Below are 26,162 nucleotides of genomic sequence, written 5' to 3'. Positions count from 1 at the left end.
GCCTTTCATGAACTAGGTCCAGCCTCCTAGCTTCTATCCCTACCCAATAATGTCATCGGATTATGAGTCCATCAATGGATTAATCCACCCATTAGCTTAGAACTCACACAGTGCCGTCAGCCTCCAGGAGCTCCACCAGCTGGGGGCCAAGCCTTCAACACATGAGCCTTCCTGGGCTATTTCACAGCCAAAGCCCACAACCACCTAACGTTCATAGGCAAACTGTGTGTGTGTGTGTGTGTGTGTGTGTGTGTGTGTGTGTGTGTGTGTGTATACATGTACGTGTACAAGTGCCTGGTGATTTTAGATTAATCTGACTGCAGTACCTTAGTATGCTTTAATTATATGATCTGTTTGTGATATGCTCAGACTGAGTCACAGTTTTCTGATTATCATAGGTTCATGCTGTCTCTGCTTTCTTTCTAGATGCTTTTTAAAGATGACAACTACCTTTTCTATATTTCTAATACCTCAAGCCCTGGCCTCTTTCTTTCTGATTTCACTCAAGCTAATTGACTCTTCATGTATCTGTGCTGCTGTATTTCAGATTCTGTGCTAAACCTTCCAGACATCTTCCCTACATCTTAAGTGCTGGGAATATAATCACGTGCCATCATGCACAGTTTTATGTGCTCAGGATGGAACCCAGAGCTTCATGCATGTTAGGCAAGCACTCTACCAGCTGAACTACAGCCTCATATTTGATGCCCAAGCCTGGACATACTTGGAAAAGAGTAAACAGTCAAAAGATGTTCAGTTAGCTCTGGGAAAATCTGCAGCCTTCTTGCTAGCCTTGCGGGATATCGGGACCTCTCAGACAGTCGTAGGAAGTCCGGTGGAGGCTTCAGTTTGCTTGTGCGCTTTCAGAGAGGATTGTCCACCAAAACCAAGAGTTGCACAGGATGGCGCCTGCACTGTTCATCCTAAACACAGGGCGCAGTGGAAGCCGAGCCCTCCTGTTCACCGTGTTGGATAATACCGGGTTTTGTTTCCCCACTGCACCTCCTGATTTAGAATCCCTCATTATTCACGTTTGATGCCCTTTCTTCTTTGTATCTCTAACAGAGAATTCTAATTTTAAAAATAATTCATTTTAAAGGCTAACATTGTAAACTTCTGATGTTCTTGTTTTAAGTTTCAAGCTCTAAGTTGAACTCCCCCGTTCACTAAACTTAGGGAGTGAGGGATTCCACCAGTCCATCTGGGATGTCAACTCTGTCGAAAGAAGATGATGTTTTCAGTATAGATTTCTCAAGCTGATGTAAAGCTATAGGAAGGAAATACAGTCTTGATTACTGCCTACCTTTCCAGGGTTCACTGGAGAGCTCTGGAAGAAAGGGAGAGAGGCAGGGGTATTCATACAGTTCAAAACAGCTGGGTAGAGAGGGAACTGTGGGAGACACAGAGGGGAAAATGACCAGACACACAAGGAGAGTGTAGCAACAGTTCTGAATACCTCACCCTTATTCTGCATCTAGCAAACAGTCCTGTGGAGTTTGTGCAGGGAGAAGAAATGTTACAAAGTCTGTTTTTGGGTTTTTGTGGTTTTTTTTGTTTGTTTGTTTGTTTGTTTTTGTGTGTGTGTGTGTGTGTATGTGGTTTAAATGTATATATTCATGTTTGCATGTGTGCATACATACCGATGTCTGGTATCTTTCTTAATTGATACCAACTTTATGCAGGGTCTCTCACTGAATCTCAAGCTCACTGGTTGCCCTGGGAACCTTATCTCTACCTTTTGAGTGCTGAGACCAGAGTGGGCTACCATACCCATCTGTTGGACCATAACTTAGATGGCAAGTACTTTATCCACCAAGCCACCTCCCAGCCTCTGAAACCTGAGGGTGGGGTGGTAAATAGTTTTTCAAAGATTTGTTTTTGTTTATGTGTAGTTACATATGCCACATGAGTGTAGGTATCCATGAAGGCCAAAAGAGGGCATCAGATGCCTTAAAGCTGTAGTTGCAGCACTTGTGACCCTACATGAGTAGGAAGAGCAACCAAGAGCACTTTGAACCATGGAGCCATCTCTCCAGGCCTCCCCTCATCCCATACACACCTTTTTAAGATAGTATAATGGTTATATAGAGAAGGTCTATGAGAGAGATAAGAATATAGGAGGGTAGGAGCTATCCCAGTGTTGATAGAGGAAAAGAGAACCAAGTCATTTTCGCTGACAGAGAACAGCTTCACACAACTTTGAATAGAGTCAAACAGAAAAGTCAGGGCCAATGGCCAGGGAGAGCAAAGGAAGGGCACTGAAGAGGAGCTGGTGCCCGAGCAGCTCAGAGAGCAGGTCACGTGAGTCCCAGAGGGACATTTGGAGCTTCACGCAAGAGAAGGGAGGATAAAATGGAGTTTCTGACCTGTGGCTTTGGAGAAGACCAGGAAGTGTCAACAAGAGACTGTTGACCACTCAGTTGAGTGCCCTAGGTGATACTCAGGAGGAGTCAGGAGAAGAGGCCCAGCTCCAGGAAGCACGGGCACCGGAGTCCTTGTAGGACTCTCCAGGATTCTGTCTCTTGACAGACATACTGACAGGGCCCCCACCTGAAGGTGCTTATGGTGCAGTTTCAACTCTTGCCTCTTCCTTACTGGGTGGTTGGGTTTGTCCAGCTTCCTCTTGTAGTTGGTTCTCACAAGATAATCACATTGTACATCACAAGGGGCCCTGGATGGTGACTCCATCCTGTGCAGGAGGCACTTGGGCTAAAAGACACAGGCGTTCTGTCTCAGGTCCTTAGCACCCCACCGCCAATCCGCATCCAATTTCTGGGATGGTTTTCTCTCCTCTTGACTGAGAAAGTGAGCCTCCCTGTCACAGCCCACCCCACCCTCAGTCCCACCATCTAGCCCAGACTTCCTGCTGGCCTGTGTTTCCTTCTTTGAACCTGTTTGGGCTGCACCTCACTGTGTGTAGTCCAGGCTAACTATTAGTCAGAAGTCCTGAGCCCTGGGTGCGAGGTAAACACAGTGTTTGCTTTTCATAAGCCTTGGGGACTGGTGTCTGGTGTTTCTGTCTCCAAAGTCAAGTGCCACCCTGAGAGTTTAAATGCTGTTCTCATAATGCTCTGTGAAGCTCCTGCACTTCCGCTCTCCGGTTCGTTAGATTGCTGTCTTTCTCTATTCTGATAGTTGTTTTATTATTGATAAGCTTTAAATGTGTTTTGCTCTCTTTTAAAGTGAAAGCCAATCTGTGTTTAGGATCCCAGCTCAGACTTTCTTTGAAACTCCCTAAGAGCTTAACCCAGGGCTTTGAACACAGTACGCCTTTAATGACTCCTTGATGGTGTTCAAGCTAGCATGTTGGTCTTCAACTGTCTGACGATGTCAGAAGGCCACTTCACCTGTACTTGCTCTCATATGTCCAAGGTGAGCCCAGAGTATCACCTTTCTGGGCCATGATCACACTTCCCTCCTGGGCTATGTGATTGGAGGCATGTAGTCATAATCCTGAGCTGTCAGCAGGATTGAGATTGGTTTTCAGGCTTCAGGTCAGTGAAACAGGTAGCCTGCATTGGGGAAAGAACATTTCCTGGGAATTGGTAGATCTGGATGAGCCTTGGGTCTTCAGTGACTGATATCATGACTCGCCATGGTGGGTCTCGGCTTTTAATCTGTGAAATGAGGGAGGATAAGACACTTTCCAGATTCTCTCAGCAGAGCTCAAGAGTCTCAGAATCCTTTACTAAGTCATCAGAGTATGGACTTTGCTTAAGTCCTGGTGGGGTTTGAAGCTGGAATGCCCCCCATCCCCCCCTCCCACCCTGGCTCATGTTTTGAGTGCTTGTCCCAGCCAGGCGGTGCTGCTGTCTGGGAGGCTGTGAACCTGCATGAGGTGGGGACTCTGGCAGAAGTAGATCACTGGAGTAGAGCTTGTCCCAGCTTCACTCTGCTTCCTGTCTGTCACATCCCCCACCACACTCTCCCGCTGCCACCATGTCCTGCATGATGTCCCAAGTGACCCAGCCACCATAGACCCAGCACTCCTAAGCCACGAACCCAAACAAACCCTTCCTGCTTAAGTTGTTTCTGTCAGGTGTTTTGGTCACAGTGACCTAAAATGTAACTAATACAGGTTCTTGTACATCATATTGATAGATTCTCCTAGGCTTTTCCACATTTGAGCTTGGCAGGATTGATTTTTAAAGTGTTCTTCCTTTTGAGTAACATTAAAAAACGTTTCATGTGTGACATTGGACATTTATTGTGTGTGTGTGTGGGCGGGGGCTGAGGTGCCACAGCACACAAATGGAAGTCAGAGGACAACTTACAGTTCTTTATTCCACCATGTGGATCCTGGGGATCCAGCTCAGGTCATCCATCGGTCAGGCTTGGTGGTGGCAAGCACCTTTACCAGAGTCACCTTGCTTCACATGTGACTTTTACTAAAATCTATACGCGACAGGTAATGAGGAAAACTACAAAAATATATGCAAATATGATGTTAGGTCAAGAGAATTAAGTGTCAAAATGCTTGGGATTTTTTAAAAAGGTGCTGGGGGAAGTAGCAGTTACTAAAGCAGGGTGTTTTATGAGAACTGTAAAGGATTGGTGATTGGAATGAGCTAATGAAATTGACCTTTATGATTTCTCTTCCTTCTGGAGGCTCCACTAATCCTGGACCTCCCACTGTGGAAGTAAACATCTTCAGTGCCCCCTGTTAGAAGAGGAGGGTGGGAAGGCCAGCACCTTTTAATCCTTTCCTGAAGGGAAGGGATAGTAAATTTCCAATTATAAATGCAAGCAAGCCATGGAAGAGGGAACTTCGCTCATTATCTTGCTTTATTTCCTGTTGAGGGCTGCTGGAGAACCAGAGCTTCAAACACAGCTGTTGAGGTTGAGACAGGATATCAGATATCACAAGATCAGAAACGTATCTATGGAAAAATGAGCTTATATACCAAATTGTATGATTGGTTTTAAAAGGGACAAGATCATTAAGGAGTCTTACCTACACAGCACAATCAGCCTTGTCTTAGAACTTCAATTTGAGTCCAAGTGTCCATTTTACCTTTAGCTCCCCAGCAAGCCCAGGAGCAGCCTTAGAAGCAGCATCTGGCGCCTGTGATGTGTCCCCTGCAATCATGGCTAGGCACTGAAATGAGCAGCGGTCACCTGTAGTATCCCCTTGCTCCGCCTGAGTCAGCATGGGTCTGCAGCTTACAGAACTGTGCAGTCAGTGGCCTCATGCAGTGATACCTGCATTTCTGAGCATTGGAAAAAAAATGTGTGGGACAATTGCAACACCTTTGTACTGTGTGAAATGTCCAGAACAGGCAAATCTACCACGACAAGAAGTTCTCAGATGAGAGACAGAAAAGAAAGCGGGAATGGGTACAGACCGCTAAAAATCCTCTAAAAAGGACGTGACTGGAGCCGCATGGCTGTGTAAACACCGAACCTTCTGAGTCGTGTGCTTTAGGTTAATGGTCTGATCTGTGAGTTGTATCTAAGTAAAACTACTGAAAAGGAATATTTAGGGGCTGGCAGGAGGGCTCAGTGGATAAAGGCACCTGGTGCCAAGCCTGGTGATCTAAGTTCAATTGCCAAAACCCACATGATGGAAGAGAACAATTACAAGTGATCCTCAGACTCTTACACAGGATCACACACATACATGCACGAGGAAATTATATGTTTACATAAAAACCAAAAAGGTTTAGGGGCACAGGAGGTGTGGCTCGGCAGGTGCAGTGTTTGCCGTGAAGACACGAGGACCAGAGTTCTGATCCCGAGCACCCACATAACATACTCCAGCCGGGCGGTGGTGGCGCACGCCTTTAATCCCAGCACTCGGGAGGCAGAGCCAGGCGAATCTCTGTGAGTTCAAGGCCAGCCTGGTCTACAAAGCGAGTTCCAGGAAAGGCACAAAGCTACACAGAGAAACCCTGTCTCGAAAAAAAAAAAAAAAAAAAAAAAAAAAAACCATACTCCAGTAATCCAAGGGCTGGAGAGGAAGACATAGGGTTCTGGGGGCCAGCTGGCCAGCCAGCCAGCCTAGCTGAATTGGTGAGCTCCAGGTTCAATGAAAGACTGTCTCTCAAGAAAAAAAAAAAAAAAGACCCAGACATCCAGTATTAACTTCTGGCCTACATACATGCATATACACATTCACATGCAGGCATACACATACACACAAATAAAATTGATTTCTTTTTTAAAATAAACTCAGTTTGAAATTAGCTTATATTTAATATGAGACTTTTTCTCAATATTGATTTTTGTCTACCCTTTTCTTGGGACAAGTTAGAACATTTTATCTACTTAGGACAACTTTTAAAGAATGATACAGTTTATAAGAAATTGTCAAACGTATAGAAGAAAAGCTGTAGCCAATGAACATAGCATATTTTGTAGTTGGTTTACATTTGTTTTTATTTCATAAACTAATAGTAAATCATTGGCCATTTCCCAAATCTCTGGGAATTAACAGTACTAGTTAATCCTGATTAATAATTATAAAAGGAAGTAGGAAGCGTGGAGACCATTTAATCCAGCTGTGTTTCTCTGCAGATAAATGGGTCTGTCACAGGGGTGGGGGCCATTGCTGTTGGGCTGTGATTGTTATTGCATTGGTTTTTATTGCAGACTCCTTTTGTCCTGCCCCATCTTTAGCCATTAGTTGGAGAAGATGCTGAGCTGTAAGCAGAGGCCAAGGACAGAAGGAGAAGCATGTGGGGGAGTGTTGTGTCAGCGTTCCTGGAGAGGTGGGAGTAAATGATTTTCCCACAACAAACCGAAGAAGCAGTTCCCAAGCCCGAGGCCAGCCTGGCCAAGCACCGGGTTTACTAGATCCACTCCGGGAGCATGGGTTCCCCTGAAAAGCCCCACCCCAGCTGGGTAACAGCTGCCCAGAGCCGCAGGAATGGAGTCCCCTTGTAGTCCCCTTCCCAAGTACAGCAGGACTACAGCTGGGAGAGGGGTGCCGGAGGGAACAAGTGCTTGGGGTCTCTGCTCAGGGTCTGTGATCCCCCACACACACACTGCTTTCCAGGCAGGAGCATCCACAGCCCATCTTGTCAACATCTTGTTTGGAAGTCACAGCTGCTCTGATTAAAATAGTGATGGCCATGCTGTGCCCAGAAGTGTCTCCCAACAGCTGGGGATTTTCAGCTTGAAGCTGCTCCCTGAAGTGGTTTGGATTCTCTGATAGAAACTTGGTGTAGGAAGGGCTGTAGCAGATCGTTCCCTGTTACTTCTGAACTGGTCTGTGCAGAACCCTGGATTTAGAATTCAAATAATGTCAACTGTATTTCAGAACGAATAACTGTCCAAACTTGTCCAAAGCAAGGAATTTGGGTTTTTAAAGGAGCAGATCTCTCCAAACCTGGGGTGGGTTTCTGTGGGTAATTTTGTCTGACCTTTCCCTAAGGACAGATGAGTGGATACGATTCCTGAGAAGTGTTTTACTTTGGAAAAGGAGAAAATGAAGATTAAACCAACCCCTAAAGTGGCACTTTTCAGCCTTGATTAGATCTGATCTGAAAAAAGAAATCTGGTCTTTTTTCATCAGCTAATTAAAATAAGATTTTTTTTTTTTAAATAACACTTCTGTTGGCCTTCCTTATTTACTCCATCCTCTTCCTCCATGTCTCTTCTGAACTTAGTATTGTGGAGCGTAAGCTACAAGTCCTGGATGTATTCCCAGTGCAAAAAAAGATTCCTCTCTTGGTATTTTCTACCAGGGAAGCCTATGTGCTTTTCAGCAAAGACAGAGTGCGACAGATAGAAGCCAGTGATGGAAGGAGAATTAAATTTCCCAACAGTCCTCCGTCTATGTGAATTAAGATAGACATGATAGAGTGGGCCACAGGACCAGAAACACGTGAAGTCAGTCAGTCCTAGGGTTGGATCGACACTACAGCCCACAGCACTCATAGGAAACACTAAAACCTGTGAGTCCTCCAGCCCCAGCCTCACCCTGCATAAGTTAGCTCCCAGGTGCAGGAAAGTTTGTTCCCCAGTCACAGGAGTGCATCCGCTCTGGTCTGGAGAGAAGACAGCTCCTGCTCCTGCCCCCTGCAGGTCAGTTCAGCAAAGACCTCTCTGAATGAAGCAAGACTTTGTCCACAGGTTAATAAAAACATGGCTAAAGTAGTCTGGATGGCTTCAGCACTCCGGCTGTTACTGATATTTTCCACATACTTGACTTGGCAACATTGAAAACATGGGGGGGACAAGCTTGACTTTTGTGCCAGCTGGCTCACACTCTAAATTGGTATTAGAAGGTGTTTGTCACCATGGAAAAATCAATAGGAACTATCCCATTGAAATGCCTGCCACACTCTGGAGCCTGAGGCCTCGTGCATGCTGTACCATCTGGGTGTGTTCCTGAGAACTCAGACGAGCCTTTGCTGGCATCCTCTGGGTCTTCTCTTATCTCTAAGTTGAGGGTGTTGGAACAGTCTTGAAAGCTGCTTCTGACTCTGATGCTTTTTACTGTGAGGAGGAGCCCTCAGAGCACCTATAGGCCAGCCCTAGGCTCTTTCCCACAAGCCTTCCCGGCCTCCCTCCTGTCCAAGCATCCTGTACAGTGCTGGCATTCATTTTTCCTTTGCAAGAGAACAAGGAGTCCGAGATGGTCCATATTCCATTTCATTAGATCACCAGCTTTGAACAGAGTCCTTCCCTTAGGTGCTGATGCTTGCTCTTGCTGATACTGTCCTGAACACAGCTGGTACCTGGGAAGTGTAGTTTTTGTGGCCTTATGAATTCTTGTCTTAAGTCTTGGCCTAGATGTCCTAAACCATCATCACTCCGAGACTATGGTGGCCTCATGGTCTCCTGACTAGAATCTCCTTGGGAAACGTGCTTTGAGTTCTTCTAAGGTCTGGACCCCCAGCCTTTGCTTAAGAAAAGCCTATCTTAGAGGAAAATGTATTTTGGTTTGGGTTGGGTTTTTGTTTTGGTGTGCATGCCTGTGTGTAGGCGTGTTTACAGGTGTGTGGGTGTATGTGTGTTGGGGTTCGTGTATGGTGGAAACTAGAGCTTGCTGTCTGTCTTCCTCAGTCACTTTCCACTTTAATTACTGAGGCAGGGTCTCTGGCTGAAACTAGTTAGTCAGCTAGTCTCGCTAGCCAGCTTGTAGAAACCTCGTGGCTCTGCCTCTGAGCAGCTGGATTATTACGGGCACGTCAGTTCCCATACTCAGGCTTGTGCAGCAAGTGTTTGATCCACTGAGCCATCTCAGCCCAGGAAATGTAGAGGTTTGCTTGTTGAGTTACAGAAGATCTGAGGTAGAGATTTAGCTAACTGAGCTCTGTCTTCTGTCCTGTTGCCCTTCACTTTACAGACCAGAAAGACTCAGAGGTTAGATGACCTAGGCAAAGGCTGAGGAGTGGCCAGGTGTATGAATGAGAGAACATTCTAGGCACCTGACCCTCACCTTCAACATTACACTGCATTGCCCAGAAACTCAAACTTGCATTATTTTTTAACCTTTATTTTTATTTGTGGAGGTGTTTTGTCTGAATGTATGTCTGTGCACCACATGTGGGTAATGCCTGTGGATCCAGAAGAGAGCATTGGGTCCCTTGGGACTGGAGTTAGACGTAGTCTTGAGCCACCGTTAGGTCCTCTGGAAGAGCAGCCAGTGACCATTAAGGTTATTTAATGCAGAACCATCTCTCCAGGTCATGTCTACCTCAAACAAAGGCTGTAAAAAAATCTAGTTATGTTTTGTAAGGGCCATAGTTTAGCCTTGGCTGTCAGGTACTCTGTTGAGTTTCCCCAAGGGAAGTTTTAGGCAGGAACCTGAGACACGTTGCTTGACTCCATTGTGTACCAGTTTTTTATCTTCAAGTGGGAAAACGTACCTCATGGGAATGTTGTGAGAAAATTTGAAATCCTGACCTGGACTTCTCCAGGGCTTGCAGCCGTCCCCAAGAGCAGGCGCTGGGTGTACAGTCACGTTAACTTTCCTGAGTTTCCAGTTGTCTGTTAGATGAGACTTTCACTCAATTTGATTAATACATTTTATGTTAATGTGACAGGCACATTCCAAATTTTGGCAAAGGGTCCCTAGCTTCAGCGATTGTTTGGAAACTGAGAGCCTTAAGGAACTGTTTTCATAGTCTCAGAGTTGGAAACATTCATGGCACTACTAACGAAGTGAGTTGAGGCAGAATCAAGATTAGAATTTATAAGATTAGTATATGCCAAGATGAAAACATGGTCAGTATCCTAATGCAAAGTATGAAGTAAAGGGTTTTTATAATAATGTCTTTGAAACTGAAGGGAAGAGATTCCAGCATGCGGCACAGTCAGACCTAAGTTCTTACACTATTTTATTACTGCAGTTTTAACACTTATAAACACATGCAGCCTGGTCTATGCTCGATGTCATTAACTTAATTAACTACTGTGGTGAATGAATATAGCTTCCCATTTTAACTGAGCTTATGGTTGGAGGGAATAGAATGAACAGGGGGTTAGTGCAAATATGTGTTACTGCATCCTAAATATGCTCTTCACATACTGCACGGATTAAACAACCATCACTCAGGAGCCCCTCAGTTATCACAGGTGGCCTGTAAACCACCTCCATCAGCATAGGATGTCCTGACACCAGCCTGGGGAGTCAAGAGTCTACAGTTCCACATAGTCTCTAAGTTTGCTGCTCAAGCCTGTTGAACAGCCTTTACTGATCAGCTTTTGACTGTGTTTTCCTCCTCTGGTTCCTGAGAGGATGGGTTACTTTCCTAGAGCTATGGAACTTGAGATGGCTTATTTTGTCAATGTAATGGATTGAAAGATGCCTAGGGCTAGTGGATGGCACTCCTGGGTGAGTATGAAGGGATATTTTCAAGAAATAATTGATATGTGAGGCAGTAACTAAAGGGAAAGACACATCTTGAGATTGAACAGCACCATTGAATGACCTGGTAGCCCAGGTAGAATAAAATTTGGACAGAGCCAGAAGCATGCCCACACTCTGATATGATACAATAGGAACAGCCAATCTCCCCATATTCCTGCCACGGTGGTCTGTAAAGTTCATGGGAGCAGGTAGCTATGAGCTGAGCCTCCTGAAATCATGAGCCAAAATGCATGCTTTCTTCACCAAGTTGTGTCTGTTAGGTGGTAACCCTTCCTGGCTGAGAACAAGTGTTCGTCACTGTTCCCACTCCCAGAGTTCTCCCGTTTCCTCTTCCTCCTGTCTAGGTCGATTGTTCTTGCTTTGATTTTATGTCTGAAGGCAATTTTAGCAGTATCTACAGTCCTTATTTGCAGTAAATGCCCTTTTGCATATTAATGTTTGGGAGGGGAAAAAATAAGACCATTAGCAATACATAATAACTTTTTTGCTAGCATTTACCCACAAAAGGGACACTCACTTTGATTTTCTTCCTTTTTATTCTAAGCAGGAAGTAGTATAAAGGAGGTTTGTTGTTGTTATTTTAACAACAAAAAATTAACTGAGAGTTAAACTATTGCTAATGTTCCATTTTCATCCTGAAAAATCCTTCCATTATGTTCTACCTACCTGATGAATTCCAGTTGTCTTAAGAATAATTTAACACTGCCGAATCTTGATACTTAAAGTCCTGCTGGAATTAAATTGACATATTTTTTCTGATAAGCTAAGAAAAGCAGATTTAATTAATTGGCAGTCTTGCCTCTGCACTTGGCAGGTGTGTGTGCTTGCTTACATCAGAGCTGAGATGCGTTCTCTCAGGATGTAGTGGTCCACTGCATGATGCCAGGTGCATCCTGGGAAATCAAGATAAGCTGATGGGCCATTTCCCTCCTCCAGCTTCTGTCCTGCTGTGGATGGCTCAGTCCTGCTGTATTTCACCTGGAAGTGAGAAAATTATAGTGTCCTGAATAGACAAGGGGAAGAGAGTCCCTTTGACTGAAAATCCATGGTATCCTGATGCTGCCTGCCTCTCCAAAGTCACCTGTATTCCCTGGAATTGTGTTTAGTCTGCCGATTCCTATGGATGTCTTGTTTAGGGAGGAAACTGAAGGAGGAAGGCAGCTTTGCCTTTGAATCCCTGTGCACACAGCCAGCAAGCAAGGCCTGGAAGGGAATGATGTCATTTCTCAGGCGTACAATTAGCAGTGATGAAGCCCAGACTTCCTCAGATGCAGGAGTTCACTAACGCCATTAGTCTCATGACCAGTGGGGGAGGGGAAGAGGCAAGCAGGGGGACTTTCTTGGCAACTCAAAGAAAGAGAGACACTGATGGAAGTCTATGAGAGAAGAGTTGTAGGCCCTAGCTGTCGGGTGGACATCCTGAACCCCATTCTGGGGTACATTGCTTTGCAAAGAGTATCTGCAGAGAGCCCTTCCCTACACACCCTCAAGAATGCTCAGCACTTACTGCAGAGGGTGGAGGCTGTGCTAAGCCAGAGTCTTCTGATGAGTTGTAGAACACACTTATCCACACTCCAGTTTCTTCCACAGGCCGCAGTTGATTAGTTAAATACTTCGCTAGCTTACTAGTTGAGAACCTAGGTTCTGGGCCAGCCACACAAGCTGAAATTCTGGTTCTTCATTCCTGGCTGTATGATCTTGACTCTTGACTCTGTTACTAAACCTCTCACAGCCTTGTCATCTATGAAATGATGTCATTGCATAGGATCTTACCTGAATGTGTGGAATCCTGGTGGCCTGCACTGTAAAGGGATGCTCTATGTCTGTGCAATTTCCTTTTGTGACTGAAACCTTATTCTAGTCAGAAGAAAATTTTGAGCTCTTGTCCAACTCTGAAAAGAAGAACAAGGCAAATAATGCTGCAGTTCTAGATATGACTTGCTTTTTTATTTTTTGTTTGTTTTGAGACAAGGTGTTATCATGTAGCCATGGATAGCCTGTAACTTGCTATGTAGACCAGGCTGACCTATGTAGGTCTGATCTACATAGAGAGTTCTAGGCTAGCCTCAAACCAGGCATGGTTGTACATGCCTTTAATCCCAGCTGAGGCTGAGGCAGATGGATCCCTGTGGATTCAAGGCCAGGCTGGTCTACCTAGAGAGTTCCGGGACATCTATATAGAGCCTTTCTAAAAAACAAAATAATAGCAAAAACTCAGGATAGCCTAGAACTTGTTGCCACCCTTCTGATTGCTCTGTACTACCATGCCCAGCACCTTTTCCTGTAAGAACAATCGAATCATAGTGCTTACCTAGCTGTCTCCATTGCATTTAAGAGACTTGCAATTGAGTTACTAGAATTGTAAAATAATGCCAGCGACTTACCAGTTTATTCCAGACGCAAATGTTCTTGCTATGACGACAAATGATTCAGACTCAAAGAGCCACACTTTAACCAGTTCTCTTCCCTCCTCTTCTCTCATCTGACCGGGAAGAATTCCTTGACCAGAAGTGCACCCCTTCCCAATGACTCCCAGGCACGAAGTGGGGCTCGGTTTCACACATCCTATGACAAAAGATACGTCATCAAGACCATTACCAGCGAGGACGTGGCAGAGATGCACAACATTCTCAAGAAGTACCATCAGGTAACTTCCTCTTGTCTTTATCGAATCTTGGAGCAGGTTTACATTCACGCCGAAAGTGTCACCAAAGCCGAACTTCTAAAGTATACTTGGGCAAATGTAAATGAGACCGTTTGACATAAAAGTCTCTTCTAGCCTGGTGTTCCAGAGTGACTGGCCTGGTTTCTGACCTTGATTTCTGATTTCATGAGAATGCTTATCCTCACTATTTACATAATAGTAATCTAAATTATTTAAAATAAATTTAATCTAATGATGCTCTCAGTGATCACCATGGTAAAAATGGCTTCTCCAAAGATCTAGCAGCATTTCCGAAGATTCCCTTTGTGGCAGAGGTTAGGTGTTACCCTCTGAGTCTGTGTCTGTTTACACTGAGTCCTGTGCTGCTCTTCCTCTGCCTCTTCCTGTCCAGGACCCACCCTTTGCCCAGTTGGACTATGTAGAAAATTCTCCCTCTTAGCAGTAAAAACTGGCTGTCACAGAGAGCGTTCAAAGGAAAGTTCTGTGAGCCCCAGCTGCATTAGATTAGGATTTACAAAGAGTTTAGGCACAATTGTCAAGTGTCAGCCTCTCTTTCCAAGGCAGCCCTCAGATTTGTGAGCTTTGAAATGACTTGTTTAAAGTGTTATTTTGGGTCATGCTCTGTGCCCTAATGTGGTGGATTGTATCTTAGCAATTGCTGTTCTTCCAGTCCTTGCAAATGTGATCGATCACATTTCACTTGCAGTGAAGCCTATAAAACCTTTGCGCTGCATTCTGTTTCTGGAACCCTGTGACTGCTTCTAACGTGTTTTCTGAGGTCATTAGTCTGCCTTTAAGTTCATTTAACATCTAATACATCTTTGATAACAACAATCGACTGTGAAGTTTGTTCTGCCATGCTTACACTGTTGCCCATTATTAAAGAAATTTTGAAGTACCCAGCTAATCCCTGTGAGGGCAAAGACACTGGCTTTGAACCACCTGAATTCCAGCTCATTACAGTTTCATATGCTTCCCCTTTCTGGAATTGGATGTCACATGCGTGCATTCTCTTTATGCTTCTCTTGTCTTGGAACCACTCAAAGCAGAATGGTGTCTTATGACTGGTGAGAATATATTCTTCTAATAGCAAATAGACCTTCTTGACAAGCCTGGACTCAGAGTGAATCCCTCAGTGTTACAGAATCTCAGGTTGAGGTGTGTTCTAGTTCCATGTAGGTGCTATGATAAAATACCCTAACCAGCAGCAACATGGAGGAGGAAAGAGTTTGTCTGTCTTCTAGTTCCTGGGAATGGACTGGTACTAGAAGTAGTTAAGGCAGGGACTCAAAGCAGCTGGTCATATAATAGCCACAGTCAAGACTAGAGAGAACTAAAGGCATGCTTGCCACTTGCTCACTCACCCAGCCCCTTTCATTCTTCGGTAGTTCAGGTCCTCCTGCCTAGGGAATGGTCCTGCCCACAGTGAGCTAGGTCAATTAACAATCAAGACAATCCCCCATAGAGATGCTCACAGACCAATCTCCTTCCTTATTGAAATTCTCTCTTCCCAGTGACTTTAAGTTATGTTGAGTTGATAATAGAACTAACCAACACAAGGTGTTTTCCTGGGAGTACTTGATGGGACCTAACACACAAGTTGAATAGATCCCCAGTGTTATGTAATCACATTGGGCATCAAGACAGTTGCTGACATACTTCAGATCACTCACAGTACTAAGATTTCTTTTTGTTCCACTACTGCAAAACTAATTTTTCAGTATGCCCTTTATTCAGGAAAGTTACATTTAGCCAACATCTGTGTTTTCTTCCCATCTTAGACACTGTATGCTTTAGATAAAATTGAAAGCACCTCATCACTGAGAACCACCATTATTAATACAGTTCATTTAAAGAACACTAAATTGGAGTCAGATGGCGTAGACCTTCGCTGGTTATGAACTGGCTGCTTATGCAGTCTGTGAGCTCAGATCTCTCATCTATGTTCCATTTCATAAACTCATTCAGTTGGGCACTTACCCATGACCATGTTCCAGAAAAGATTGGAAGTCGCCTTCAGAGAAATAAAGACTTTAAATTTAAAAAGCAAAGAAAGTAGAAAGGATGGATAAAAAGAAAAGAATCTATTTGCAGCCTAGCCTAAAACTTACTGATCAGTTCCTCAGAGCATTTTAGGAGAACACTTGCTACCTTGAGGGCCACCACTTTGAGCTGAGCTACCTGGGAGCCAGAGGGCATTGTATTCACTGGCTTGGGTGTCAACTTGACAGAAGCTAAAGTCAGAGAGGAAGGAGCCTCAGTTGAAGAAATGCCTCTAGGAGATCCAGCTGTAAGGTGTTTTCTTAATCAGTGATTGATGGGGGAGGGCTCCTGGGTTCTGTCAGAAAGCAGGCTGAGCAAAGCCATGTGTAGCAAGCCAGTAAGCAACACTCCTCCATGGCCCCTGCATCAGCTCCTACCTCCAGGTTCCTTCTCTTCTTGAGTTCCTGCCCTTGACTTCCTTCAGTGATGGACTATGATCTAGAAGTATAAGCCAAATAAATCCTGTCCTCTCTAACTTGCTTTTTGGTCATGGTGTTTTCTTCAAAGCAATAGAAACCCTAACTAAGACAAGCATCCTGAGTGAGTCATCTGTGCAGCTGTCTGAACATACTTAAATCCATTGCTAAGAAGTAGAGCTGACCTTGATATAGGATATGACATGGTTGTTTTGTAAGGAGTTATCCACAGTATGGACACAAGACCCTAAACATGGCATCTTTACAGCAGCAGCAGTACACACAAGAATGTCACGAACTTTCTATAAAAGAATCACCAAGGTAGCTATTGGAAGCACACCAACATATACATTACACTCAGTGAGCATGCTTGTGCATACTGGCCACCTTGCCCTCTACCAGTCTGGCTTCAAAAAAATATCCTGCTGCCCTTCATGTCTACCACAAAGCTTTGGTGAAGATAATATGGTGGGTACCAGACCTTGATGTCATTGTATGAAACCTTGTGGCCAGCATCCTGTTTGTAGTTCTAGGGGTGTCTTTGCAAAGTGTCTTAGTTGGGTTTCTATTGCAATGATGAACCAGGACCACCAGCCCAGAGAGAGCACCACCCACAGTGGGCTGGGGCCTCTCCCACCAATTACTAATTAAGAAAATGCCTGCCAGCTGCATTTTATGGAGACATGTGGTAGTTTGTAATTGGCCCCCATAATCTTCATAGGGAGTAGCACTATCAGGAGGTATGGCTTTGTTGAAGTGAGTATGGCTTTCTTGGAGGAGGTGTGTCACCGTGCAGCAGGTTTTAAGGTTTCCTATGCTCAGGATACCACCCAATGTCTCAGTTGACTTCCTGTTGCCTGCAAGATGTAGGACTCTCAGCTCCAGCACCACATCTGCCTGCATGCTGCCATGCTTCCCATCATGATAATGGACTGAACCTCTGAACTGTAAGCGAGCCATCCTAATGAAATGTTTTCTTTATGAGAGTTGCCATGGCCATGGTGTCTCTTCACAGCAATAAAAACCCTAAGACAAGGCATTTTCTCAATTGAGGTTCTCTCCTTTTAGATGACTCCAGCTTGTGTCAACTTGACATAAAACTAGCCAGGACAGTTGACCCCTTGTCAACTTGACACACAAACACAGCACTGTTAAGATACAGCCTTTCCTTTCTTGTTCTTCCCCAAGATGATACATTAATAAACATCACAACGTAACATTTTACAAACTGTACAAGTCCCACAGTTTTCACAAATTCAAACACTTTAAAATTCGGTCTCTTTGAAATTCTGAAGTCTCCTTTAAGACTTAAAGATCTCTTTGAAAATTCTTTGTCTCAATTGTGAACTCCTGTATAATAAAAAATAAATTGAATACTTTCTTACTTCAAGAGGGAAGAACCAGTACACAGTCACAATCAAATTAGAGCAAAACCAAAACCAAACTCCAGAAGTGTGGATAACTCAGCATCCAGTGTCTGGGATTCACTCATTATCTGTGGATAACTCAGCATCCGGTGTCTGGGATTCACTCATGATCTGTGGATAACTCCGCATCCAGTGTCTGAGATTCACTCATGATCTGTGGGTAACTCAGCATCCAGTGTCTGGGATTCACTCATGATCTGTGGATAACTCAGCATCCAATGCCTGGGATTCACTCGTGATCTGTGGATAACTCAGCATCCAGTGTCTGGGATTCACTCGTGATCTGTGGATAACTCAGCATCCAGTGTCTGGGATTCACTCGTGATCCGTGGATAACTCAGCATCCAGTGTCTGGGATTCACTCATGATCCGTGGATAACTCAGCATCCAGTGTCTGGGATTCACTCATGATCTGGGCTCCTCCATGGCTTGGGTCACTTCTCTGGCTCCATCTTCTGCAGCACACACAGTTTGTCTTTCTCCAACTGGCTCCACTCCACTGCTACTGTTCTTGGTGGTCATCCCATGGCGTCTCCAAAATTCTGGGGTCTTTTGCAGCAGCTGGGCTGCACTTTCACCAATAGCCTCTCATAGATTCTCTTCATGGTGCCAAGTCTCAACTTCTTTGCATGAGCCCTTCAGTCCTGGGCCTTCAACTGCTACTGAGGCTGCACCTCCACCAGTGGCCTATCCTGGCCTCTCACAGTGCCACGCCTCAGCTGCTTTCTATAACCCTTTCATGCCTTCAAAACCAGTACCACCTGGGTGACTCTTACACTACCAAGGTTCAGCTGCCAGCTTGAGATACAACCTCAGCTAGTTCTAGAACAGAGCTTCTGTATGCTGACCCTAAGGAAACACTTTCCAGAAGATTTCACCTCACTGATGCTGGTCAATTCTCAGTCACCACTAATTTCTCAGCTCCAGCTAGCCAGTATCAATTGTCCCAGTTATGCCAAGATTTCACTTCACGGTTGCCAGTCTCTTGTTAACCACAGCTAATTCTTCAGCACTAGTTGAGCAGACCTCAGCATCTTAATTCACAATAACCAATGGCCCCATTAGAGTCTTTAAACATCCCTCTGAACTTCACAAGCTGGGCCTCCATTGTTTGAACTGCTCTCAAAGTTCTTACCTTCCAAGCTCCTACAGACCAGCTCACTGAGCTCCCAACATTCAATTTTTTTTAAGCCCAAAGTTCCAAAGTCCTACAATGTTTCCCAAAACAACATGATCAGGTCCGTCACAGCAAAACCCCACTGTCCTCATACCAACTTCTCTTAGTTAGGATTTCTGTTGCTGTGATGAAACACCATAACCAAAGAAACCTGAGGAAGAAAGGGTTATTTGGCTTACAAGTCCACAGCACTGTTCATCACTGAAGGAAGTCAGGACAGGAACTCAAACAAGGCAGGATCCTGGAGGCAGGAGCTGATGCAGAGGCCGTGGAGGGGTGCTGCTTACTGACTTGCTCCTCATGGCTTGCTCAGCCTGCTTTCTTACAGAACCCAGGACCACCAGCCCAGGGATGGTATGACTCACAATGGGCTGGGCCCTCCCACATCAATCACTAATTAAGAAAATGCCCTACAGCTGGGTCTCATGGAGGCATTTTCTCGATGAGGTTCCCTCCTTTTAGATGACTCTAGCTTGTGTCAAGTTGACCTAAAACCAGCCAGGACACAGGGGGTGCCATTTTCATTCTGTTCTGGTATGCTCAGAACTCATATGCTTTTATCTCTGCTTAATGAACATTTTTAAGCTAGCATACAAAACAATGGGTTTGGCTGAGGCATTCCCGTGGATGTCATTTTACTTTGTTCTTATCCTGTCCCTGCGTAAAGTGGGTCTACAATAATGAGGGGTTGAGTGGGATCATCGTGTTTTCTGGGCTTGAAACTACCAAGAGGCCGGCCTCGGGAGACACTGCTTCCTAACTAAACTCTTCCTGGTGGTGTTTTCTGACCAGCCACCCCTCAGCAGTGTGAGGTGGGGGAGGGCGTGCAGGATGGAAATTTGACTCAGCCAGCCACCTCCACACACTGCCTTTGTCCTAACCAGTGATGAGACCTTGGGTGACTTACTTACCTCGGCACCTAATCGTTAGTCTATTAAATTGCAATAGCAGTACCTTTCTTTCAATATTTGTCAGGGCTAGTAAGATGGCTCAGCAGGGAAAGGCATTGGCTCCCAGTCCTGCCAACCTGAGTTCGATTCCTGGGAGCCACATGATGGAAGGAGAAGACTGGCTCCCCCAAGATGCCTTCTAACCTACACAAACGTATACACCCACCTAAATACACAAGTAAATTAATAAAACAATGTTACGAGTTGTGCTAATTAGGTAAATTCGTAATTGTAACATGCTCAGGACTGTGTCTGGTGAATAAGTACTATATAAGTGATTGATTAAGATAGTTAAGTACCATTCTTATCCTTAACTTCTTACATCCCACCCTTGAAATCATGTGCTATTTGGTCATTGACTCTTTTAGTCCACTAGGAGGCGTGGTTCCGGTAGCAGGTGGTGCTGATGCAGATTGATGGAGGTTTAAACCACCAGGCCCGAGGAGGTCCAGTTCCAGTGCTGACCTTGTCTTCCTTAGGCCACTCTGCTAAGGACAGCGTCCTCTCTCAGACCAGCGGGGAAGTCGTATTATACAGAGCAAACCTGAGTCTTCTGTTTGATTTTCTCTTTTGTATATTTGGGGAAATAATGCTTTTGTAAATATACTTTTCTTCAACTCTCTGTCGGCTCTAACACTCTCGGGTCTTACAAATGTTGGTTACTTATCAGCTCTTTTGCTAAGCAGTGTAGGAAAGGCATGCAGAAATGAGGCTGGGGATGTAGCTCAGTGGTGGGACACATCAGCTTTTTGTTACATGCTTATTCTTTTTGTCTTGGATTTTGGAGACATAGTCTCACTGTGTAACTCAGGCTGGCTTTAAGCATATGGCAGTCCTGTGTTGGCCACTCCCAACCACCTGAATTGCTGGGATTGGGGGTGTGAGCTACTACTCCAGGCCTCTTTGTTTCTTTAAAACATCTGATGTTTAAGATGTTTGTGGTGCACACTGTTGGTAAGCCAACCCTTGCAGTCCCTGAGACCTGAGTTTCCTGACCCTCCAGTCTGCTGGCTTATGCAGTCAGTGACTAACCAAAACCGATGCAGACCTGGAATTGGGAGTCAGAGTGTTGACTGGGGATCAGTGTCATGTGGGACAGAGGAGAGAGGCAAGATTGTCCGGACAGAGAGAAAAATCGCACCACCATCCAGCCCTGTGTTTCAGCAACCTAGTGGGGCACCATTGAGATGACCCCTGAAGCCCCCACACAGCTGGATGCCCTGTTGGGTGATGTAGACCCAGAGGGAGCTTGTTGGGTGATGTAGACCCAGAGGGAGCTGTGGTGGAAAAACATGACCAGAGCAGAGTGGCAGGGCCATCCCTGAGGGCACCTGTACATTGCTTCTCCCTCTGCGCCACCACACTAACTTTCCTGTGTGTCTGATGGTCTCTTGGAGCTTGCTTCTGCTTACTCTCTAGAAAGCCTTGGGACTTGATTTAGGGAAACTGCTTCCAAAGTTTGTCACTGGTGGAGGAGGAGACAGGGACTCCCCTACCAGGGCTTTGTTAGCTCCTTTCAAAGGTTGCAGCTGAGAATAGGGGTCCTGAGGCCCCTTCTCCATTATTGAATTCTCTGTGTGGGGTTCTGTCCAATGCCCTCTCCCTACCTTACCCCCTCTTCGGGGGTACCAGTGCTGCAACTGCTTCTGGGTACGTCTGCTGCAGGTTTTTTTTGCCCCCTGTCCTTAGTTGTAGTCACTCAAGGCCCAGAGGACCAAGCATCAGCCAAGCTTCCCATTATGGCAGTCAGTTCCACTTGTCATTGTCAATAAACACCACTGATTATAGAAAGCACTTCATGGGATCTTTCACAAACTCCCTACTTCCTCCTCTTGCTCCTTCTCTTCCTTTTCTCTTCTTTCTTGCCGTTCTGGAGGTGGAAACTAGGGCATCAGGCAAGTGCCCCGCCACGCACTGTACCCCGAGCCAGAGTTCTTCCATTTTTAATGGGGATGGTCTATGTGGGTTCTTCTTGTTTTAGTATTGCACAGAGAATGAGGAGCCTCAGCATTTGATGTGCACATCCTGTGTATCACCACAGCTCTAAGACCTGCTGTAAACCAGGGGTCCAGCCTTTTTGTCCTCAGCTACACTGCATGGGGAAGAACTGCCTTGAGCCACACCTAACACTACAGAGGAATATTGATTCCTTTTAAGCCTGACTTTCCTGAGCTTAAGAAAAGCTAGAATGTTTTGGGCCTGCAGCCTAGTGGTGGAGCACTTGCCTAGCATGCACAAGGCTCTAGGCTGTAGCCCAGCACCATGGGGGGGGGGGGGGGGGGAAGGCGGGGGGCGGGGCGGGAAAGAGCTTCCTTTTTTTATATAATTAAATGTAGTTGTCCTTTTGTTCTGTTTCTATACTCCAAAAGCATTTAAAGCCAAAATAAATTGTATTGATGGATAGGCAGTTTGTTATCCCAAGCCAGGAACTCAAGGAAACTTTTATTTAATTGTTTATTCTAAAAGTCTCTCTCTCTCCCTCCCTCCCCTCGTCCTCCTGCTACTCCTTCTCCACTCTCTGGTGGGTGTGGGTGTGGGTGTGGGTGTGGGTGTGGGTGTGGGTGGGGTGTGTGGTGGCTCAGTGATTAAGAGGGCTTTCTGCTCTTCCTGAGGACCAGAGTTTGGTTCTCAGAACCCATGTCTGGCAGCTCACCACTGCCAATAACTCCAGTTCCCGGATATCCGACACCCTCTTCTGTCTTCTGAAGGCACACACACACACACAAGCGACTGATGCTAAAACAGACAAATCCACATACACCTAAATAAAAATAAATCCTTTACCAGCGCAGTAAGGATTACAGATAATCTTCAAAAACATTAAGTGAAACAAGACTTTACAATGCAGTGTTAATTTGATGTCACGTGAAACTCTCAGCTCAAGCCTCTTTTTTTTAAGTGAAAGGATGGTAGCAGCAGTTTTGAAAGCCAGTTCACACATCACTTAGAGCCCTCTCTGCTGGAGCCTTGGATCTTTGAATGGTATTCACTTTGCATGAGACAAGCTGCAGATAAGGAATTCATAATCCTTGTTATTCACCCCGAGAGCGAGGGGAGCTGTGATCTTGAGGCTGTGACATCCATATATTTTACAAGTCTCCTTCCAGCACGTCATTTCTTCAATGCATTGAAGTTCTAATAAGCCCATAGTTAATTCTGAGAAACAAAAGAAGCGTTGATGACGCTGTGACTTCATGTATACATAAACTTTTGAGCAGAAGGACGTAGCAACAGGTGCTGTGGGAGCCACAAAGATTCCAACTTGTGGTTTGACTCAAGGTCAGAACGTAAGAGTTTACATTGCTCTCCAAGGCTGCATAATAGGGTGCAAAGGCATGGTTATCAGGTGTCTTATACTTCAAGGCCTAATCACAAGATGCTTTGCTGTGGGGTGTGGGGTGTGGTTACCAGGTGTTTTGAAGGGTCTACACTTGGTTGTACGTTGTGCTTTGATATTGAAAGGGGGAGGTCTTTCGCCACTCCCCTTGCTAGTGTATAAAAAGCCCATTAGAAATAAACTCGAAAGCCGGGCGTTGGTGGTGCATACCTTTAATCCCAGCACTCCGGGAGGCAGAGCCAGGCGGAATCTCTGTGTGTTCGAGACAAGCCTGGTCTACTGAGCAAGATCCAGGACAGGCACCAAAGCTACACAAAGAAACCTTGTCTCAAAAAACCAAAATAAATAATAAATAAATAAAAATAAACTCGAGGCTGCTGGATATTGACCCAGGGCCCTCCTGAAGCTATCCTGGTCTCCATCTTTTTTCTTAGTCTACTTCCATATTTCCCTGTCTAGCATTTCTCATTTCTCAGTGCCTCACTCCCCACTTCAAGAGGCCCTTCAATAGGTCAGGGCTAGACCCCAACACTGGGCCTGGACAAGTTGCTTATATTAGAAACACCAGTTATAGCCAGGCATACTGCTGCATGTAAAAAAATAAAAAAAAAAAATAAAGAAAAAATTTCTAAGGACACTCTAAGAAAGAAACAGAAGCCATGACATAATGTATAATGCAGGCAGGTAAGTAACATGGAGTAAACAATGCTTAATAAAAGTGATTTTAATGCAAGCACAGCTAATGCAGTGATTTCCTATTGAGAATATGGAATCAGACCCCAAGAATAACAGTGACTGAATTAGTCATCAAGAATAGATAACGAGTTCACTTGTTAAAATTTGGGAACCATTATTCAGCATCTGTACAGATGAAAGCCCAGGTCATGGTTTCATTCAGGGGCCAGACAGGGCTTCTTTGATGTCCCAAAAGAGCTTGGTGACGCTGGGAGCCCAGAAGTGTGAAAATAATGGTTAGCATTGGGTTCCGAAAGGAGTGCCTCCAGGAGAATGCTAGCTTGGAGAAGCAGCTGGGAGCAGCCTCAGCCTCTGTGTAGACGGCCCCTGTCCTGCCTGAGAGAGTAAACTGTGGTCTGCCACCTGCTGTGAACAGCTCAGTCGTGATCACTTTGCAGCTGACTCTACCTTGGGAACTCAGGGTCCCAGGGCAGGAGTCATGAGACTTTGGCCCTCTAGAAAGACATCTACCAGGCTATGTGAGGTCTCTGAACACGTTGATTTGGTAAACTGATACATCCGTACAACACGTAGGAACACCCAGGTTAATTGTGCCCTTTGGCCAGTTGGGGAGGCTTGCTCATCCATAATACAGTGACTGAAAATTAGATAAATATTTGTACCAGCAACTTAAAGACTAGCTCTGAGGAGTAAACAGTTACTGTTCCTATTTTTTTTTTTTTTCCTAAGGCAGAATCTCAGGATATAGCTCATGCTAACCTCAAACTCAAGGTCACCATGGTTCCACCTCCCCAGGGTTGGAATTACAGGTATGCACCACCACATGCCTGATTACTTTTCTATTCTTGTAGTCTGGAAATTAAGCATGGAGAAGGGAGAAAGCAAAGGTTCCTCCGATTGCCTTGGGCCTGTCAGCAGTGCTAAGAAATGATTGGATGCTAAAGATGTTTGGGCTCTTTTTTTTTTTTTTTAATGGCACCAGACAATAAATATTAAAGAAAAATCATAATGTTGTGGTACCCTGGTACACTTGCTTCTTGTTCTTGAAGTATTTGAACAAATTATATTCCTAATTCACCTGTGATCTTTATGATCTTAAAAGGGAAGCTCTTGGAGTTGTGACTTAAAAGTAGGAGAATGTAGCAGTAAATTTTAAATATTTTATATCTGTTAAAAAAAATTGCCTTACCTTGCACACATATGCAGCATGATTCATTTTTGGAAACGATTTTACAGAGATTCCTTGAAACAGGGATCTCCCATCATGTGTTTAAAATGTAACCATTCCTGAACTAGGAAAATGTCTCAGTGGGCAAAGTGCTTGCTGTGAAAGCTTGTGGACCCAAGCTGGGATCCCTGGAGCCCATGAAAACCAGATGGGAAAGCAGTTCTCTGTCTGTAATCCTGGCGAGATGGAAGGTGGAGATGGGAGAGCCCTCAGGAGCTCCAGGGCCAGCTAGCCTGGTGCCCAGGGGCGAACAAGAGATCCTGTCCCAAGGTGGGAGATGGGGTCTACCCCCAGGGTGGTTCTCTTCACATACATGCCATGGCATGCATACTCCCATAACGGGCACACACTCAGGCGCACATGCACACATATGATAAAATACTATGTCTGTGCATAACAGTTTCACTGAGAGCATTTTAGGGAGCCCCCCTGGTTCTTTTGGAGGTCCTCCCTCCTTGAATTTCCTCCCTTTTCCTTCCCTCCTAAGTCTTCTCACCCTCTGCGTTTTGTTTCTCAGTTATGAGGCCCTCTTTCCTTACATTCACATTCTTGAGCAGAGAGCATTGTTTTTTGTGAGGAATGGTCTCACTGTGTAGCCCAAACTGACTTTGAATCTTCCTTCTCACCTCAGCCTCCCTGGTCCTGAGATTAAACATGTGTATCACCACACCCAGCTTGCACAGGGCAGCTCAAAAGCACCAGGTTTCTCCCTAGTTCCTGTGGAGGACCAAAGTTTCCTTTCCTAGTCAGTGTGAAAATAGCAAGGATGGAGAGGGGAAGGAGGCACCTGTGGATTTCCCCTGTTGTCCTGTGGCTTGAAAGGTCACCATTTACCATCTTTGTAAGTTCATAGATACTTGGGGAAGTTGGGAGACTTTCCAGTGTGAATTCTGTATAAGTCATCAAATATCATTACTGACTCATTTAGTGACACATTCGTGTCTGTGGAGCTGTGACTCAGCTGCCTTTCCTTGTTCTTGTATCCTTCGTGTGATACCTAGTATGCACAGAATGAGAGGATGCTGGGAGGTTTTCCTCAGCAACAATAGCCCTGTAGCAAGTGAACTGTAGCCCTTACCGGAGTCCCCCCAGGTTAACCATGTGATAACTCGGTGGTGGTAAGTTTCCGATGTCAGCTTGACACAGTCTGGGATCACCTCGGAAGGCAGTCTCAATGAAGTACCTAATTGTGGGAAGAATCACCCAGTGTGGGTGACACCATTCCCTGGGCAAGGGATCCTGAATTGTGGAGAAAGTGATCTGAGGGCTGGTGTGTGTGTGCGTGTGTGCATGCATGCGCATTCGTACACCCAGTGCTCTCTGCTTTAGTTTGAGTGTGATGTGAGTAGTCGCTTCCCGCCCCTGCTGCGCTGACTTCCTGCAGTGATGGTCTTTACCTGG

The 26,162-nt window shown here is 45.2% G+C and overlaps 1 protein-coding gene across 2 annotated transcripts in view; it reads left to right on the top strand.

The window, feature by feature from the left end:
• Positions 1-26,162, top strand: part of Pip4k2a (phosphatidylinositol-5-phosphate 4-kinase type 2 alpha) — a 178,287-nt gene that overhangs the window by 112,226 nt on the left and 39,899 nt on the right. For both annotated transcript variants that reach the window (XM_059263655.1, XM_059263654.1), the window contains exon 4: positions 13,317-13,469. In XM_059263655.1, coding sequence (XP_059119638.1) covers positions 13,317-13,469 — 153 coding nt within the window. The remainder of the gene's footprint in view (positions 1-13,316; positions 13,470-26,162) is intronic.

This window comes from Peromyscus eremicus, chromosome 5, assembly GCF_949786415.1.
Source record: "Peromyscus eremicus chromosome 5, PerEre_H2_v1, whole genome shotgun sequence".
Taxonomy (NCBI): Eukaryota; Metazoa; Chordata; class Mammalia; order Rodentia; family Cricetidae; genus Peromyscus; species Peromyscus eremicus.
This window is presented reverse-complemented; position numbering and strand designations above follow the sequence as displayed.